The 22,160-nt window shown below is 35.3% G+C and overlaps 1 protein-coding gene and 1 long non-coding RNA gene across 2 annotated transcripts; both read right to left on the reverse strand.

The window, feature by feature from the left end:
- Window positions 1-3,472: 3,472 nt before the first annotated feature.
- On the reverse strand, window positions 3,473-7,464 carry LOC128221310 (uncharacterized). The gene is made up of 3 exons (XR_008258958.1): window positions 7,381-7,464; window positions 6,238-6,294; window positions 3,473-3,574 (listed from the first exon to the last, which is right to left on the reverse strand). It is a non-coding gene; the product is annotated as an uncharacterized LOC128221310 (long non-coding RNA).
- Window positions 7,465-19,406: 11,942 nt separating this feature from the next.
- On the reverse strand, window positions 19,407-22,103 carry LOC128221243 (uncharacterized). The gene is made up of 2 exons (XM_052929781.1): window positions 21,786-22,103; window positions 19,407-21,365 (listed from the first exon to the last, which is right to left on the reverse strand). Exons 1-2 carry the CDS (start codon window positions 21,849-21,851, stop codon window positions 20,457-20,459), a joined length of 975 nt encoding a protein of 324 aa, XP_052785741.1. The 5' UTR covers window positions 21,852-22,103; the 3' UTR covers window positions 19,407-20,456.
- Between the last annotated feature and the right edge of the window lie 57 nt (window positions 22,104-22,160).

Genomic DNA, 22,160 nt, shown 5'->3' on the forward strand with positions numbered 1-22,160 from the left:
ACTATAGTGTGTAGACTTGGACTATTGACTATATTGTGTAGACTTGGACTATTGACTATAGTGTGTAGACTTGGACCATTGACTATATTGTGTAGACTTGGACTATTGACTATATTGTGTAGACTTGGACTATTGACTATATTGTGTAGACTTGGACTATTGACTATATTGTGTAGACTTGGACTATTGACTATATTGTGTAGACTTGGACTATTGACTATATTGTGTAGACTTGGACTATTGACTATATTGTGTAGACTTGGACTATTGACTATAGTGTGTAGACTTGGACTATTGACTATAGTGTGTAGACTTGGACTATTGACTATAGTGTGTAGACTTGGACTATTGACTATATTGTGTAGACTTGGACTATTGACTATAGTGTGTAGACTTGGACTATTGACTATAGTGTGTAGACTTGGACCATTGACTATATTGTGTAGACTTGGACTATTGACTAAAGTGTGTAGACTTGGACTATTGACTGTATTGTGTAGACTTGGACCATTGACTATATTGTGTAAACTCGGACCATTGACTATATTGTGTAGACTTGGACCCATTGGCTTTTGTGTGTGGTCTTGGACCTTTGACTTCTGACTATTGACTATATTGAGTAGACTAATGGACTATTGACTATAGTGTGTAGAATTGGACCATTGATTATAGTGTGTAGACTTGGACCATTGACTATATTGTGTAGACCTGGACCATTGACTATAGTGTGCAGACTTGGACCATTGACTATATTGTGTAGACTTGGACCATTGACTATACTGAGTAAACTTTGACCATTGACTATAGTGTGTAGACTTGGACCATTGACTATAGTGTGTAGACTTGGACCATTGACTATAGTGTGTAGACTTGGACCATTGACTATAGTGTGTAGACTTGGACCATTGACTATAGTGTGTAGACTTGGACCATTGACTATAGTGTGTAGACTTGGACCATTGACTATATTGTGTAGACTTGGAGCATTGACTATAGTGTGTAGACTTGGACCATTGACTATATTGTGTAGACTTGGACCATTGACTATAATGTGTAGACTTGGACCATTGACTATAGTGTGTAGACTTGGACCATTCACTATAGTGTGTAGACTTGGACCATTGACTATAGTGTGTAGACTTGGACCATTGACTATAGTGTGTAGACTTGGTCCATTGACTATATTGAGTAGACTTGGACATTGACTATATTGTGTAGACTTAGACCATTGACTATATTGTGTAGACTTGGACCATTGACTATATTGTGTAGACTTGGACCATTGACTATAGTGTGTAGACTTGGACCATTGACTTTATTGTGTAGACTTGGACGATTGACTATAGTGTGCAGACTTGGACCATTGACTATACTGAGTAAACTTTGACCAATGACTATAGTGTGTAGACTTGGACCATTGACTATATTGTGTAGACTTGGACCATTGACTATATTGTGTAGACTTTGACCATTGACTATAGTGTGTAGACTTGGACCATTGACTATAGTGTGTAGACTTGGTCCATTGACTATATTGTGTAGACTTGGACCATTGACTATATTGTGTAGACTTGGACCATTGACTATAGTGTGTAGACTTGGATCATTGACTATAGTGTGTAGACTTGGACCATTGACTATAGTGTGTAGACTTGGACCATTGACTATATTGTGTAGACTTGGACCATTGACTATAGTGTGTAGACTTGGACCATTGACTATAGTGTGTAGATTTGGACCATTGACTATAGTGTGTAGACTTGGACCATTGACTATAGTGTGTAGACTTGGACTATTGACTATAGTGTGTAGACTTGGACCATTGACTATAGTGTGTAGACTTGGACCATTGACTATAGTGTGTAGATTTGGACCATTGACTATAGTGTGTAGACTTGGACCATTGACTATAGTGTGTAGACTTGGACTATTGACTATAGTGTGTAGACTTGGACCATTGACTATAGTGTGTAGACTTGGTCCATTGACTATAGTGTGTAGACTTGGACCATTGACTATAGTGTGTAGACTTGGACCATTGACTATAGTGTGTAGACTTGGACCATTGACTATATTGTGTAGACTTGGAGCATTGACTATAGTGTGTAGACTTGGACCATTGACTATATTGTGTAGACTTGGACCATTGACTATAATGTGTAGACTTGGACCATTGACTATAGTGTGTAGACTTGGACCATTCACTATAGTGTGTAGACTTGGACCATTGACTATAGTGTGTAGACTTGGACCATTGACTATAGTGTGTAGACTTGGTCCATTGACTATATTGAGTAGACTTGGACATTGACTATATTGTGTAGACTTAGACCATTGACTATAGTGTGTAGACTTGGACCATTGACTATATTGTGTGGACTTGGACCATTGACTATATTGTGTAGACTTGGACCATTGACTATAGTGTGTAGACTTGGACCATTGACTATAGTGTGTAGACTTGGACCATTGACTATATTGTGTAGACTTGGACCATTGACTATAGTGTGTAGACTTGGACCATTGACTATAGTGTGTAGACTTGGACCATTGACTATATTGTGTAGACTTGGACCATTGACTATAGTGTGTAGACTTGGACCATTGACTATAGTGTGTAGACTTGGACCATTGACTATATTGTGTAGACTTGGACCATTGACTATATTGTGTAGACTTTGACCATTGACTATATTGTGTAGACTTGGATCATTGACTATATTGTGAAGACTTGGATCATTGACTTTATTGTGTAGACTTGGACCATTGACTATAGTGTGTAGACTTGGACCATTGACTATAGTGTGTAGACTTGGACCATTGACTATATTGTGTAGACTTGGACCATTGACTATAGTGTGTAGACTTGGACCATTGACTATAGTGTGTAGACTTGGACCATTGACTATATTGTGTAGACTTGGACCATTGACTATAGTGTGTAGACTTGGACCATTGACTATAGTGTGTAGACTTGGACCATTGACTATATTGTGTAGACTTGGACCATTGACTATATTGTGTAGACTTTGACCATTGACTATATTGTGTAGACTTGGATCATTGACTATATTGTGAAGACTTGGATCATTGACTTTATTGTGTAGACTTGGACCATTGACTATAGTGTGTAGACTTGGACTATTGACTATATTGTGAAGACTTGGATCATTGACTTTGTTGTGTAGACTTGGACTATTGACTATATTGAGTAGACTTGGACTATTGACTATATTGTGTAGACTTGGATCATTGACTATATTGTGAAGACTTGGATCATGGACTTTATTGTGTAGACTTGGACCATCAACTATAGTGAGTAGGGTTGGGACCAATTGACTACATTGTGAAGACTCAGACCGGCATTGACTTTTTTGGTTAGATTCATCAATTAAATATATTTTAAAGATTCAGACATTCTTGTGGCATAACTGAAATTGACATATATCAATAACACTAATGAATCACTTATGGTTGAATCATGAGTGTATACCTCTTGTAGTGGCTTGGTTAACTCCATCACTGCCTTCCTCTCCAGGAATGGTAAAAGTTCTTTTTGCTTGTCAGCTACTTGCTACAATGAGAGTAATTGCCTTAAGAAATATTACATTGCAGCAAGGATGGCAGCTACATACCATGGCTAGATAAAGTGATTTTGAGTGAATATAAAAACGTTTTTGCACTTAAGGCCACACAAAAAAGATGTTTCATCCGCAAATTTAACGCTCCTAATTTTTGAAAATGTAAAAGATAAAAAATAAAATTGTGAGCCCGCACTGTTATTTGGATTGCAATTCAAATTTTTTTAGGTAATAATTTTTCAAAAGGCTGAAAAATAATCAATTATAATTTTTCTACGCTAGTTTATGTGTTTCTGAAAAGGGAAGTTACCGATGCATGGTGTTTTTATACTGTATATTGATCAATTTAGCATGGGTTTCATTAAATTTAATCAAAATGTCAGCTTCCAGTAAACAATGTGGCTTGAATTTTGGAAATTAAATCTTATTTTTGACAATAAATATGCTTTGAGCATGCTTGAAGTCATTGTTCATTGTCTCATGCAGTAAAGAATAATTCATTGAAGATATAATTATGCAATAAAGCATGTGTATCTGAGACTGGCAGCTATTATTTTCGTTGCTAGAAACTCAGTTGAAAATCAGAATGATCAACTAAGTATTATTTTATTCAAGTTATAATACAAGTGACCAAAATTTACCTTGTTACGACGATGCTGAAGATGACAGCTCAACGTAACAGGAACATGAGTCAATGTTTGGTCCAAATTGATGCATTAAGCTCGTTTTTGACCGAATTCTGACAAAACTACAGTTATGAACAAATATCTTTTCATCAATAGCGCTTTAAAGACTGGTCTGGATTGACCAAAACATAGGTAAGCCTACGTTTATCACCTTAAATTGTGGTTTCATTTGCAACATTATCCGAGATTATGACCAGTCAATTGTAACCACTGCCCCCACCTGGGTATACTAGGGATAACGGGGCAGTGTTTTTACCTTTCAGGTGACCCCGCAGTGCCAAGTTTTTGCAGTGGTTTAGTATTCACACTGAAAATAGCGGGAAATGGGCCTTACCTAGGTATTCCGGGGTGGTGAAGGGAGGGGGTGGGGGGGCATTTGGCAGGGATTTTACCAACAGTTTGTCCATGAAGCTCCGGTATTTTACCCGGGATTGAATGGACCGGAAGTCAAAGTCCCCACTTTACCGCACTTTGGAAGGCCATAATATTTATACAATTGATTGGTGCATAAAAACATCTAATTGACCATAAAACTACTCTGAACATACACTTGTTCTTTTTGTTTTGAAAAGCACTTGCTATAGCATTTTCTGTGATGATAAAAACAAAACGTTTGATGTTTGATGATGCCATTGTAAATAATCATTTTTTTACAAATCCAAAAATAATCCTAAAAATGATTATGTCTAAAAACAGTTGCAAATGATGTTATAGTGAATTATATAAGTTGTTTCAAACTAAAAGCAGGGTTATTTTTTATTATGAAATATAGCCATATTAAAATATCCGAGGAGAGCAACATTAATTTTGTGTGGCCTTAAGAAGTAAATCTTTAATTTAACTGTTTAATCTTAAAACTGTATCATGTATGGTATTAGCATATGTTTAATGCATTAGCCTGTTAGCCAATCAATTAACAGCATTATCACCAATTATTACCAATGTGATGTTCAACAGCCAATCATATTGCTCATTATAAATTTCTGCTAAAATTATCTAATTAAGTTTACAAATTTACAAATAAAATGTCATATGAATACATTATAGCAAATTAATAAAATACTGATTAATTAGGGGATTTCTGTAACCTTAAACCAGTACCATGTATGGTATGAACATATAATCTTATGCTTAATGCCTAAGCCTGCCTAAGCCAATCACCTTACACTCCCTAGTATTATCACAGGTGACATTCCACAGCCAATCATATTGCTCATCAGCCATTATCATAAATTTCTACCAATGCCATCTCATTAAGCTTACAAACTAACAAATGAAATGTCATACTTTAAAGTATGTTTATATTTTCTTATTAGTTAGATGATTTCATATTGGCCGAGTGATTTGCAAGTATCCATGTGTTAGTATTTTCTTTCATCAGTACAAGGTAAACACAACAATTTGTATTATATACTTTGGTCGATACTTCATAAAGAATAAAAGTACAAGTGTCTATAGTATACTATAAATGATGTTTAAATGACATATTGCTGTGACTGAGGCATTAACTCAGCGTTTTCTTTTCATTTTTTGTTAAATAGATTTTGCTTTATATCATTGAAGGGATTGAGCTCTTAAAGATTAAAAGACCGCATGGTTCAAAGTGAAAGACAATAAACAATGTCCACAAAAGTGCATCAAGTTTTAATAATTAAGCTAGAGTAAATACTGTGTTTGACTGATAAATTTAATTTACTATTTGACATTGCTATAACTGTTTTGTCTTTTAAAAAATTATGTCATACATGTATTTACACATCTAGTTAACTGAAAGACTAAATATGCATAAGTCGCGCTATGTTTTTAGCATTTAAACATAGAACTTGTAGTTAATTATCTAAATGACAAAAGTATATATTTCCAGATTTCATAAAAAAAATCAATTATTGTTTATGATATGGTAGAATTAAATGTATACATTTATATTTATAGCTTATATGAACAAAGCATTGAACTTGAAAAGTTGTTACCTTCATAACTTCTTCATAATCTTCCAGATTTTGGAGCACTTCAGTGGCATCTTTCTGCTGAATAACAACAACATGTATTCTGGTGATAAAACAAAAACCAAAATGGATGCCATCACTTGCCCATGTCCCTTGCCCTCAGTCATATTGATCTTAAAAGCACTTGCTTTAAAACACATACAATTATGAAGCATGTGCAACTTATATTTATTGTTTAGGAATAATAATATATTTTATTTTTATTCACATTTTATACTTGCAAACATTACATTTCTTCTACTGACCCATAAACATGTACTATCTAAATGGATCTCTGTAACAGATTGCATAGAGAATTAAGTCAAATAATAAAGGGGCAAAGTTTGCACTATCCATGTTATCAAACGGTTTTTGATTAAAGCTCCAATGCATTACATCAACTAGTTGTTCTTCAAGTTATTGACTTATATGTGCTTACATAAAAAACCTTAACCAGAATTTTTAAGTCAAGAATAAACGGGCACAACTAATAGGCATGCAGAACGCAATACATAAGTAGTTGCTGAGATACCAACCTATGTTTGCTATCATCCAAATCTTTAACCAGAATTCTATGCCAAAAGGTTAAGGCCAGTAATTGTATGGTATGTAAGGTAGAGTAATCTAAGTTAATAATTTAAGGAGGTTGTATAGATGAGAAAACAAGTCTAAAGTTTGAATCACATAAATGATGCATTTGCATGATATGACAGCATGCCTGTACATGCAAAATCTTATATCAATATGGTAAAATGGTAAGCAAATGCTGACGCCATCGCAATTGGAACAGCTCTCCTTATTGGTCAATTAGTCAAGCTAAGCAGACTTTTCATAGCTTTAGTTGCAGTAAGGTTCAATAGCCCAACCTGTTGTCCTCATTTCTGTAATTTGACTTAAGCCCAACCCTTTTATTAATGGTATGTTTCCTATTAACCATCTTTAATCTTTATATAAAGTTGTATGTATCTGCACTGAATAGAACTTCTGGTTTACAATTATCAACTGAACATCTAATTCCAAGGTGCAACCCCAAAGTACAACTTCATACGAATTTGCTATATGGGTATATACCAAATTACTTGCTTTAATTTATGTTTTAAATTTTCATTTGGCATAATTAATACTCACAAGTTTTTCCAAAACCTCCATTTTTTTGGTGAGCTCTAATGCTAGATCAGAGGTCACCTTAAGCAGGGCCTCCAGGTTGCCCTGCAGGGTTCTACCCTGTTCCATCTCTATCTGTAACAAGAGATGTTTGTCAAACATCATGCCCCCCTGAGTGCCATGTTGTCAGGATTATATGGACAATTGAATGAAATATGCATGGACCGAAATGACAGCTGGTTTGTCACTGACATTGGATGCCGTTGAGACAGTTTTAAGATTATAACCATTCAAAGTGTGAGGAAAGAGTGTGTTAGGACCATGACCTTTTAGGAGTCATCAGCTGGTCACAAAAAATCTAAATGTCAAGTTTGAGGGCCATGGATGCTGGCATTGACAAGTTATCACACAGACAAGATTTGTTCGTTCAAGGTCACTATGACCTTGACCTTTGACCCAATGACCACTAAAATCATAAGGGGTCATGTACAGATCAGATGCAACATCAAGTCAAGTTTGAGAGCCATGGGTGCAGGCATTGTCGAGTTATCACTCGAAACATTTTCGCATTCAAGGTCACTGTAAACTTGACCTTTGACTCGATGACTCTTAAAATCAAAAAGGGTCATCTTCTGGTCAGGCCCAACTTCCATGTCAAGTTTGATGATCATAGGTTCAGGCATTGTTGAGATATCACTGGGAGAAAATTTGTTGATTTTTTTGCGTTAAGTGTTACTGTGACCTTGACCTTGGCCCGATGACCCCAAAAGTCAAGAGGGGTCATATACTGGTCAGGCCCACCCTTCATGTCAAGTTTTATGACCATAGGTCCAGGAATTGTCGGGTTTACTTTCAAGGTCACTGTGACCTTGACCTTTGACCCCTAAAATCAATAGGGGTCATGTACTGGTCAGGCTCAACTTCCAAGTCATGTTTGAGGGCCATGGGTGCAGGCATTGTTGAGTTATCATTCGGACAACCTTTTACCATTCAAGATCACTGTGACCTTGACCTTTGGCCCGATGACCCCCAAAAACAATAGGGGTCATCTACTGGTCAGGCCCAACCTCCATGTCAAGTATGAGTGCCATAGGAGCAGGCATTGTTGAGTTATCACACAGACAACCTTTTACCATTCAAGATCACTGTGACTTTGACCTTTGGCCCGATGATCCCCCAAAAAATAGGGGTCATCTACTGGTCAGGCCCAACCTCCATGTCAAGTATGAGGGCCATGGGTGCAGGCATTGTCAAGTTATCACTCCGACAACCTTTTACCATTCAAGGTCACTGTGACCATGACCTTTGGCCCGATGACCCCCAAAAACAATAGGGGTCATCTATTGGTCAGGCCCAACATCCATATCAAGTTTGATGACTATAGGTCTAGGCATTGTTGAGTTATCACTCGGACAAGCTTTAAAATTATTTACCATTAAAGGTCACACTGACCTTGACCTTTGACCCGATGTGCCTTTAAATCAATAGGGGTCATCTACTGGACAGGCCCAACCTTCATGTTAAGTATGAGGGCCATGGGTGCAGGCTATGTCGAGTTATCACTAGAACAACCTTTTACCATTCAAGATCACTGTGACCTTGATCTTTGGCCCAATGACCTCCAAAGCCATAGGGGTCATCTACTGGTTAGGCCCAACCTCCATGTCAAGTATGAGGGCCATGGATGCTGACTTTGTCAAGTTATCACTCGGACAACCTTTTACCATTCAAGGTCACTGTGAACATGACCTTTGGCCCGATGACCCCCAAAAACAATAGGGGTCATTTACTGGTCAGGCCCAACTTCCATATCAAGTTTGATGACCAAAGGTCTAGGCATTGTTGAGTTATCACTCGGACAAGCTTTAAAATGATTTACCATTACAGGTCACTGTGACCTTGACCTTTGACCCGATGAGCCCTTAAATCAATAGGGGTCATCTACTGGTCAGGCCAACCTTCATGTCAAGTTTGATGACCATACGTCCAGGAATTGTTGAGTTATCACTCGGACAAGCTTTGGTCTACCGACGGACCGACTGACGGACCGACCGACGGACATACCGACATGCCTGTGCAAAGCAATATACCCCTCTTCTTCGAAGGGGGGCATAATTATAAGTTACATTTGTGCATGTTTGTGTTTATATCATCCTGCATGTTTTAATTGATACTGCTATATTTTCTTTCAAAATATGAACAACACTGATACCGAATAGTGAATTTAGTTTCCAAATGTTTTTAGAAAAATGTATTTCATGCAATAGGGTGTGAAATTGTGTTTACTACAAGCATGATGCATTTGAATTTTAGTACAACAATGATGACAATAGTATTATCCAGAAAGATTATTCATAGCTTTTAAAATAATTCCTATTCTTGTAGATCAATATAATACACCAAGAAGCTGCTGAATCATTGACTTTCTTGTGTTATCATGCAAAACCACTATCAGATGATTTAAAGCAAAAAAATAAAGGGACAATTTTCATGGTAAAAGTGGCATGAACAACACATCTTCCAATGTAGGACATATTTTCAATCAATTTATGATAAAGTTTGGACTGAGACATTGACAATTGCATTGATGTTCAAAACGGCCAATATATAATGACTTCCAAATATGACCTTGACACATGACATTGTGGTAACAGGCAGATTTTTACAGCATATGACTAAAAGTATGACATACCCTGGTCTTCGTCACACAGGCTATGACGGCCTCCTTATCTCTCCAGAATGTTTTGGGGGTCCTTTTACCTACCCACGTTTGACTTTTTCTTAGGATATTGTTAGCATTCTGAAAGAAGGTATGAGCACTTTTTTATTTTTAAAAATTGTATAACTGATACTCAAAATAATATAAACTGTACAAAAACTGTACATAGATCGCTATTAAAGTTTGGATTTTCTAAAACACATACTAGGAATATTATTTATGAACGACAATTCCCCAAAAGACTTTACTTGTAGCCTATCCATACTTACACTCATCATGTCATTCATTCTGAAAAAGAAAAGTGGCATTTTAAATGAAATATTAACAATACAACTCTTTCAGAGAGGTTTTATGAACTTAATGTCCTGACACAAGTTTGATTACTAGTTCTAAACTAGCACATCAGCCTGTTACCTGTACCTTGTTGCAAATAATAACAAGAGCTGTCACAAAGACAACTTGCTCGCCGCTTTTAAAGTGACTCGCTCATGTTTTTGGACCAAAAATTAGTTTTGCCGGTAATGCATCTGAAAACACTTATTGTATCATTATTTTACTCTATGATATCGAAATTGCAGAAAAAAAACAGTTAAAGCATTAAAAAGTAATTTGGTTTTAGTAGGGTTCGAACCCATGTTGGAAGAGCCAAGAAAAAAGTAGAATTGGTGGATATGTTGACCTGTTATAAATACATTGATAACTCTACGTGGTGAAGTCAATCAACCAAACACGCAACACCACAGCCGTAATTAATTTTCAATCGCGTTAAAAAATGTGGAAAATGTGGTCTTTAAAGCTGCACTCTCACAGATTTACCATTTTTACAACTTTTTTATTTTTTGTCTTTGAAAGAGCAAATTTTTTCGTAAATATCTGCAAACCAGTGATATAAAACTGCTGACAAAAAATATATTCATATTTCCGTTCGAAAATTAATGTTTTATGGCTTAAACCGTTACTAATGGTTTAAGAAAAATGCATAAAACATTAATTTTTGAACTTAAATATAAAAATCTGCGTTGTGAACTTTTGTCAGCAGTCTAATATCACTGGTTTCCATGGAATATCGCAAAAATTGGCTCGTTTCAAGACAAAAAAAAAAAAGTTGTCAAAACGTCCAATCTGTGAGAGTGCATTAAAGACAATATTTGAACAAATATCAACATTTGCTAAAGGGTTCCAGCTTTTGGTATTTTTGTTCTAACATTCCTTATGATTTGCAAAAGTTTATTTCGTAATTAAAAAAAATGCATGTTACAAACCATGAGCGAGATACTTTAGTTTAAGGATTGAATAGTTTGGAGAAACATGCATGGATCACCTATCAAATTAGATTAAATGCAAAACATTAACCAGAATTTCTAAGCCAAAAAATAAAGGGGAAAATTTGCATTATATGCAAAAATAGGGTTAGTACTTACAATACTTAATTGTTAAAGTTATTGACTTAAAAGTACTTACATGCAAACCTAAACAAGAATTTCTGCGTAATAAAGGGGCATAATTTAAATTATATACAAGATAGAGTTATCTTAATTAATAAAGAAGTTTGAATTATTGAGCCAGTGTACAAAGTTTCGATTGTACACAGTAACAAGAGCTGTCAAAGAGACAGTGCGCTCGACTATTCCGCTGCTCTTCAGTGTAAGGATTGAAAAATTTGGTGAAACATGCATGGATCACTGTATTAAGTCTCAATTCAATAAATCAAGTAGTTGGTGAGATATTAATCTATATGTGCTTTCATGCCAAACCTTAACCAGAATTTCTAAGTCGAATAATGAAGGGGTAAAATTTATATTATATGCAAGATAGAGTTCTCTAAATTGATTAATTAAGATGGTTAAATGGCTGGGAGCCTGTGTATAAAGTTTCAATGCAATACATGATGTATTTGCTGAGGTATTGACTTAAAAGTGGTTACATGCAAAACCTTAACCAGAATTTCCATGGCAAATAAAAAAGGGCCATTATTTGAATTTAATGCAAACTAGAGTTATCTTACTTGGTTATTTAAGTAGATTGAATGGCTGAGTACCATTTTATAAAGTCTAAATGCGATACCTCAAGTAGTTGCTGAGATATTAACCTATTTGTGCTTACATGGAAAACCTTAACCAGAATTTCTAAGTCAAATAATAAAGGCCCATAATTTGCATTATATTCAAACAAGTGTTATCTTACTTCATTAATTAAGTAGGTTAGATAGTTGGGAATACATATATCTAAAGTTTCAATGCAATACATGATGTATTTGCTGAGATATTGACTTAAATGTGGTTACATGAAAAACCTTAACAAGAATTTCTAAGTTGAATAATAAAGGGCAATTATTCTGCATTAAATGCATCCTAAAGTTATCTAACTTGGTTAATTAAGTAGGTTCGATTTTAAGTACCATTGTATAAAGTCTCAATGCAATACATCAAGTAGTTGCTCAATTATGTACCTATGTGTGCTTACATGCAAAACCTCAACCAGAATTTCTAAGTCGAAAATATAAAGGGCAATTATTTCTTCGAATAGTCGAGCTAAAAATGCAAAACTTTAATCTGAATTTATAAGTAAAACAATACAGGGGCAAAATTTTCTTATATGCATATGCAGTTATCATACATAATTTTATTAGTTTCAAATCAATACACAAAGAAGTTACTGTAATATTGACTTTAGGTATAAGAAGGTCAGATGGTTTGGAGCCCTTGTATGAAGTTTCAATGCAATATGATGTATTTTATATTTGCATAGCCAAGTTTCTGCACTTAATTTGTGCCAAGAGGGGAAAAAAGAGTGATGCATTTTCTATAACATTGACTTAAATTTGGTTACAAGCAAAACCAGAATTTCTTAGTTGAATAATAAAGGGCCATTGTTTGCATTATATGCAAAGACAGAGTTATTTAACTTTATGAAGTTTATTAAGTATGCGTTGTGTTGTTATGTTTTCTCGTTAAGTTATTAAAGCCAGAAAAAAAATAAAAATTTACTTTCTGTTGCAAAAAGCATGACTATTATCATCACACATACTGATTCCAGGTTTAACCATTTAAATGATCATGTATTGGTGATTTTTATTTGTATAAAGATTGTATTCCTTACTGATATTATGAACGTTCAATTATTGTCCAATAGTTAATCAAAATGCTTGGTCCGATTCGATTCGATTATCGATTGCAGATGGAGTCCGATTTTCAAACACTAAGTGTAAGGTATCATATCAAGTGAATGAACAGCATCAAGATATTTGTAAGACAGTGTGTTTGACTATTACTCTGCATGATATTTTTAGTACCAGAAAATCTCAAGAAACAAGACAGGTTATTGAGTGTTAAGCTAGTTCACAAATATTTAATATGCTATGAAAGCTTACTTGATGCAGTGTGCATCATTTTGCAATTAATGTGCAATTTTTAAGTATGCGTTGTGTTGTTATGTTTTCTCAACAACAACAACATTTTGCTTTAGAAATTAATTGAAATCATCATCATGATTGCTTAAAGTGACACTCTTATTCAAATTCAATATATACCGTACACATGTATAACAAACATACATTTTGAGTAATAAACCTTTAACTTCTTACTAAAAAATGCATTTATTCAAAATATTAATTACTGATAACACGATTGTAACTGTGTATTTAAAAGCTGAACACCTTAAACTATTAAATGATTGGTGAGTGCTAAAAGATTTACAGTAATCTACCTTTTCTACCTTATAAATACCGTGTTGTCTGCACCTTTATTTCAAATTAAACTGGGTATCCTTCTTAAGAAACATTGTTTTCAACATTTATTCATCGTTTGTATACTAAAACATTTGTATTTATTGCGATAAATCTTATTTGAGAGTAAGAATACATCTTTAAAGTTCACTCGTTAAACAAACAAGAATATCGGATTCAACCAGATTTTCACACCCTGTTTCGAAATACTGTTCAATTCCACACATAAACATTGTATGGGTGGGGTCTGAGGTAAGGGAGCCATAAGGAGTGTGGGGGGGGGGGGCGTCGGGGAGCAAGATGGAGGGAGGGTCGATGTTGAATTCATGAATTTGACTATGAATTCCAATATAAACATATAATGAAAAGTATAGTTTAGTTTGAAAACTCAAGAAGTTCTTATAAATATGTGCGATGTTGAATTCGTGAATTCTATAAAAAAATGACTTCATATAAAAGATAAACTTAACAGTAGTGAAGATTAGAACACTTACTTCTTCTAACTTCTGGGAGAAACAATTATGAATCACCGGCTTCGTTTTTCTCGTGCAAACCGCTTTCGGAAAGCTTCGTTGTATAATGGTCGAGGTGTTCCGATTGTCTCAGTTCTATTATTGTCTTTCGAGAGTTATTTGCTGCTTTTTGAATACAGTGTGTGTGTTTTTATCTTTCAGGCGGCCCACAGTCCCGAGTGCTTGCGGTGTTTTTTTCCGCTCATTTTCGCTGATAGCGGGGAATGGGCCTTACCTAGGTATCCCGTGATGCGGGGGCATTTGGCGTGGATTTTACCAGCAGTTCGTCCCCGCAGGACGGGGATTTTACCCGGGATTGGCTGAATCGAAAGTCAATTATCATCTATTAATTAAAACAAACAAACTTCCGATTCATTTAATAAGTGTCATTGATAACGAATAAAAAAAACCCATAATGGCAGGACGAAAATCTTTATAAATATCCATACATGAAGATTTATATGATATAATGCAGAATGATGTGAACACCCCGCGATAGGATTGGGATGATGGAAGATGCAAGCGATCGTGGAAGATGCATTTTGTCCAACCTTATGCACTAGTCAATTGTAACCACGGCCCCCGGAGGTTATACCGGGGATAGCGGGTGAAACGGGCCGTGTTTTACAAGGTGGCCCTGCAGTGCCGGGTGAATGCGGTGGTTTTGTCTTCGCGCCAAAAAATAGCGGGGAATGGGCTTTACCTAGGTTTCCTGGAAGGCGGGGGCATTTATCGGGTTTTTTACTGGCAGTCCGTTCCCGCAGCGCGGGGATTTTACCCGGGCTTGGCTGGACCGATCGTCCTCGCTATTCCCCGGACCTGAGGGGCGTGGTTACAATTGAATGGTGCATTAGTTAAACAAAATAGTGTTGAAATGTATTTAGTTTATTTTTACAGACGGATATACTTTTATCTTTGCCCCTGGGCAAGATATGGATTTGCAGTATGACCTATTATTTGGATCTGGGGTTAGAGAAAAGAAATTTTACTGACGTGTTTGGCCTGGCCTCCTTTGAGAACACAAGTACTTAAAAACTAAATTTGCAATTCTAAAGTTGACTTTGTTGAGCAGTCGCAGGGCAGCGCCAATGACCTTTCAGAAACGATCAGTACCATGGGCAATGAAGTGGATGAACAAGATGAAAGGATCCTGTCGTTTACATAACAATACCATCGATCTAAAAGCAAAAGAGCGCAAGCGGAACTTGATAATTTATGGCATTTAAAAACCGCAAAATTGAAAGCGATTTCTGTGGATATGTAAGAGTTCATTCTGGCAATCTACAGAAAATGGAACGACTGGGCAGCGAGGCTGCAGGCCGGGAAAGCTCGCATCCTAGCTTTTCCGTAGATCGTCCATATGAATTTTTAACTTGTTTGGTGTTCGCACTTATTTTACCCACTAGCCCCGCCCTTTGTGTGGTCACGTGTTATATTTGCGCGTAAGTTAAACCGCCCAGGCGTTAGTTTCATCAAATGAGTGTCGGGCAATGGTAAATTGTCGCGACTTTTTGAATTTGTTATAAAAACAAAATAAAATTGATTCATGTTTGTACGAAAATGGAAAAGCACCGAAAACATGGACGTTTATATAATTGTTCGTTTAAAAATCAACAAATTGTTGATAATTAGACTATAAGAATAACCTAGGTTTGTTTGCATAGTACAGAACTTTACTGGGATGACCTCGTTTTTTTCATTATGTATGATTGTTATTCATGTCGGAAAATAGCTCATTGAGCTAATGTTTCTTGTTAACATATACCCGACTGTAAATAAAGATTCTTGTATCTTGTATCTTGTGTCATTATGATAAAAAAGGTTGCATAGTTTGATGCTGATTTGTTTAATTGTTTTGATATTATAAATTGGATTCAAAAGAAAGAATCGTAAATAAGTTTGTATTTAAATGCTCATGACGTAAGCTTGAACAGGTTATATTATATATTTGATATAAACATATTGACTTATCTAATTATGTGAATCGACTCCTTTCTCATGATCGAAAAACAATCTTACATAAAATATGTATTCAGCAATAAATATTGACAAGATTGGGCACATACATGCATATGGAGATATATTATAAGTAACGAGGTTAGTAGGTGACCCGATATGGGATATATACCTGTTTACATGTTTAAATGTTTTATTTATTAATCGGAATCGGAAAATAGACGCCATTTTGGAAGGATATAAATTTTGTGACCCTATATGGAAAAATATGGGGTCACCGTGTGACCAGTCCTGGCCCAATGGCGTTGCGTCATTTTTGTTTGAGGCGCAATATGCTACGCTACGGGGTTTGTGTCATATTCAAAATTATGTTTGTCTATATTATAATATTGCTTTAATTGCATGCCTAGTATGTATTAAAATGTTTAAATCGTTGGTCATATCGATTAATTTTTATCAAATACGTTTTTAAGTTTTAGAAATAACATTAAAATCACATTTCAAGATATGGGCCATATGCATCCTTGTAAGAAAAAAAAACGATTTGAAAAAAACTTATCATGAAAAACCACGCTGTTTTTGAAGACGATTTAAGTAACACTAAATATACAGTTTACGAAAAGAAGTTTAGTACAATACAATCATGTACCAATATGTTAGCATAGCCGCCGATGATCATGTTTGATCACAGAACGACAAAAAGAGTTGAACTTAATTCCATTAAATTCAATTTTATAAAAGTATATGCCACTATTTTCTGGTTTTAATTACTATAAAGTAATGTGTATTTAATAGAAGATCAAATATATGGCTTCGAGTATCATATGAACGATTGGTTGCAACATTTTTATTCAATCGATTTATTGCATGGAAACAATTAAGAAAACATTTAAAATCATTCGAACACAACAAGTACATCATAATATATACAACAGAGTTGAGCCACAAGTTTAAACAACGTTATAAATTGGCCCTCTCTGATTGGTCAGATTATTTAAAGTCTTCGGAAAGAAATTAAAATATGTAACCAAGGTGACATGCGCAGTCTGGTCGGCCTCAAATAAATATTTCAGCAAGCCTGGGCGCAGGCAAACCTTAAAACTCTATAAGACCACAGCCACCCAGGACCACCTATACAAATGCCCTTCGTTTAAACTGAATGGACTTTTCCGCATGCAACAATTTTGAGTAATTAATAACAACTTATAAATTGAAACACTTTAATGGGATGTTAATATTTTTTCAAGAAACACGTCTGGCCTCACGATTACATTCAATCATATACACATAATAGGAGTGGGTTGCAATAACTGCCAATATTTAAATATTTATACAATGAATAGCTCAAAAACCGTTTGCCAATGTTCATGTGATTTATATTTGCTATTATTTCCCGCATTGAAGGACTTTACTTGGAATAACAATATTTCCTTAAACTTAGCGAAATTATATAGCGTTAAAAGTGTTCAGAATTTTTGTTTATTATATCAATTATATGTCAAAAGAGCAAAAATGTTTCGCCCTTTGTTACTCCTGCTTTTTAAAAATATGGAAATTTGCAATCGTAACAACTCGGCCATCTCCGGCAAGCTTCGCCATATCTTGATACTAGCCGAGGAGTTCCGATTGGGAAATTTGTTTTTAGTTCGGTCGCTCGCTTCATTTTTATCAGCCAAAATCCGAAGGACGAAAAATAAATTGGTGTAGCCTTCAAGCTTACTTTTGCAAAATGTCAACGATACTCTTTGTGATTTAACTTCTATTGATCTAATCGTACACAATTACACCAAAGCATTCTTGATATGTTAAACAAATTTATATTTAAGCTTTTTATGTTTTTACAAAAAAAATCCCATAAAGAAATATTATTCTACTTAGCATGTACGCTCGACTCAAAGTGTTTAGCCAATGCTAAACAGAACCTTTTTAAGGAAAATCTGAGAAAAGCATGTCTTTATGAGAAAAGAAAAAAAAGAAAGGTTAGTATTGAATCGAAACGAAATACTTAGTATTTGGTGTATGATATTCTAGGTAGAAGAACTTGGACATATGATATGTGCATGTTTACCTATATATTATAATAGGGTCTCTACATTTGGAAAGTTGCATAATTACAATTGAGTGTATGGCTTTAAGCATGCTTAAACGGTATTTATTATTCAACTCTAATTTAATCATATATGTGGGCCCGAGCTCGGATAAAGGTTTTTTTTTCAGAAAAATTGCATGCTTTGAATCATGTTTCGAGTGCAAACTTTGTATTAGATTGTCTCCAATGAGCTCGTGTTTCACTGACAGCTCCAATGCGGAAATCCCATTATTTGTTGCTATTTTGATCCGGGTCTTTACCATGTACGTCTAAACAGGGTTTATATTTGAATATTTGACTACTGGGCTTGTCCCTAGAGTTACCATTGTGTATATTTTTTTTATAGTTTTCAGTATAGTTGGCTTTCTTTATAACAAATCAACGCAGTATTTTGAAATAAAACATATAAGGGTATCATATAGGTTCCATCATAGGTAGATCGAGTTTGACGATGGCGTTATTTATATCGCCTTGTAGAGGGTAAGATTATGCGCCGCGCCTCATTTTCTGTAGATCGCCAAAATTTACCATGAAAGCAAATCGTTTGCTTACAAAACAACAACAATCGATCCCATCGAAAGTTACGGGTTTAAATTGCATTGGTGATAAAGACGAAACGGGTAGAAAACAAGTGTTCTTGATAAGATGTATTGATAAGCATTTTACGAACTACTAGTATTTGGTCGAAGACAGCAACTTGTCGTTTTCACAGTAATGCTATTTTATATGACCTATTTCATTCACCAACAATATTTTCACGTACGAGTCAATTTCATTCCCGCGATAGAGTTACAATATAAACAGGACATGGACAGTGTGATTGACGTCATCTCAGACCACAAAATAGTGAAAATACCCATTGCTGATGCAATAAAATATTATTAAATATAAAGAACAAATACTATATTAACATAGTCATGCAAAAAATGTACTTAAACAACAAACCACAGCTTTGTTTTTCCGTATCATGGGCGTTTTTTTTCCTGTTATATTTGTGGAAAGGGGTCGGGGATGCCAACATACAAAGTTCGAAAAAAAGGAACAACGACATGCTGTTTCAATTTATTAAACTTACTAATACTAATAATTCCCTTTTGTATACCAAATAGTTTGCAAAAGCGATAACAAATCTACTCGGGCTATAACATGTAATACACCATCAACGAACATTGTAATACCATCAACGAACATTGTAATACCATCAACGAACATTGTAATACCATCAACGAACATTGTGATACCATCAACGAACATTGTAATACCACCAACGAACATTGTAATACCATGAACGAACATGGTAATACCATCAACGAACATTGTGATACCATCAACGAACATTGTGATACCATCAACGAACATTGTAATACCATCAACGAACATTGTGATACCATCAACGAACATTGTAATACCATCAACGAACATTGTAATACCATCAACGAACATTGCGATACCATCAACGAACATTGTGATACCATCAACGAACATTGCAATACCATCAACGAACATTGTGATACCATCAACGAACATTGTAATACCATCAACGAACATTGTGATACCATCAACGAACATTGTGATACCATCAACGAACACTGTAATACCATCAACGAACATTGTAATACCATCAACGAACATTGTGATACCATCAACGAACATTGTGATACCATCAACGAACATTGTAATACCATCAACGAACATACGAACATTGTAATACCATCAACGAACATTGTAATACCATCAACGAACATTGTGATACCATCAACGAACATTGTGATACCATCAACGAACATTGTGATACCATCAACGAACATTGTGATACCATCAACGAACATTGTAATATATTAGTCACAGTCACGATCTTCATGATATTAGTACACATACCTATAACAGGTTATCTCATAAGCTGACGCGCAACATAGTTAGTTTTAATATTTTAATGTAACTTGTGTTCAAAACATTCAAAATTAATTAGACAATATTGGTTGAAAGTGGTAAAAATTACATAAATTTAAAGATACATATCGCATATTTATATCCGCGTAAATCAGAATAAAAAATAACTACATGTATGATATAAACAAAAAAAAAGTCTTTACAACCAGTTTACGAGGTATCGGGAAAATCATATGTCACTTTCCTTCGATTGTCAAACATTCCATTTAATTTTTCTCTATTTTCCTCTTTCGCTAAATATTCTTGCGCAATATTTGACCACTCCTGCATTGTCTCCTCAACAAAATCCTGATCACTTTCATGATACCGTTGAAGATATCGCCTTGGCATTTCAAATAACTTTTGCAACGAAATAACAGGGTCGTCCTTCAGGAACCTTTCACCGCGGGATGCCAGCATGTCCAATATACTTTCAAGAAGGTAGCACAAACCATCCTCCGAGTCCAGTTCTCGAATTGGTTTCGTTTTCTCTCTCACCCCCGTCTGCGTATCCTCGGGATAGAAATATTCGGGATGGTGTGGGTTGTGAGCATAGTGGTTGTACAAAGTGTTTTTCCATTCCACTTTTTCATCATCTAAAGTAAGTTCTCGGAAGTCCAAATTTCCATCTTGGAACATGATAGCATAACCAAGCACTTCTTTGTGTGTATATTTGCTGAAATCGTGTTTGTTAACAAGGGATTCCACGTTTTCTGGAAACTGGATTCCTATTTCTAAACATAGCTTGTAAACTTTTCGGAGCCAAATTCTGTGAGTTGCAACGATTCGAAAATGGCAAAGAACTTTCAACTCAATTAATTTTCTATATGTATACTTGACCTCTTCAACTTGGTCGTTAATGTCCCCATGTATTCCTTCACTGTTTAATTTGTTGACTTTTAAGAAAGCATCTTTCTCCCATTGCCGAAGATCTGCAGGAGGTTTATCAGGAAGTTTGTTCTGTACCCAGTCTTCAAGAAGGAAAAAGAGTGCACTACAAAACACATCGTACGGTACTCCTAGTATCGGAACAGATGTTCGAGGCCGCTCCTCAACCCCTTCCCTTGGGGTAGTAAGGTCCTAAAGATACAAAATATTTAACCAATAAATAATATGTATTTTACTACTAGTCGGTCCATACAATGAATAAGAAGGAAGGCGTCGAGCTAGAATGTGAAATAGTATAATTGAATTATCATATTTGGAACGGATTATATAATACAATCCACAAAATTAATGTTACACACAATTAGCAGAATGTCTGTGGCCCTCCTTTAAATGGACGATATTTTTGGCATTATAGTATTTTATTATGTATAATAGATATTTGAAGTCTCTATTCATCACGGATATATAAACCTTTTATATTAACAATTGTTGTTCATGCTGCGTTTTCTTTGCTTTGATCTATATACAACTAATGCATATACATGTGCATGTATACTAACATATTACAAGATGAATATTGCAACAATTTCGACATATAAATATTGTAGTTACCGCATGATTCAGTTCCTTAGGGTGAAATTCACTGTGTCCTTTCCTGAAACCCTCGCCCGCGCTCATATCTGCAGAAAACGCAAGACCGATGTGGTTGCAATCCTCTAAAAATAGCACAAAAATTTCCAATGGAGATCACACTAAAATAAACGCCAGTTCCAAAATGCTGTTCCATCGACATCAATATGCACTTTATTTGGGACGAATACAACCATTTATAAATCCCAGAGTATACATGCGATAGTTGTACTGTCATTTTAAAACCATCCTTGTGTCTGTCCTAATATAAAGCTTATTCACTCATAAACAATGAATGAATAACTCAAATAGCCAATAAACTCCGTTTGGCCTGCGGAGACTTCGTTGGAATTTCCA

Source organism: Mya arenaria, chromosome 16 (genome assembly GCF_026914265.1).
Source record: "Mya arenaria isolate MELC-2E11 chromosome 16, ASM2691426v1".
Classification (NCBI taxonomy): Eukaryota; Metazoa; Mollusca; class Bivalvia; order Myida; family Myidae; genus Mya; species Mya arenaria.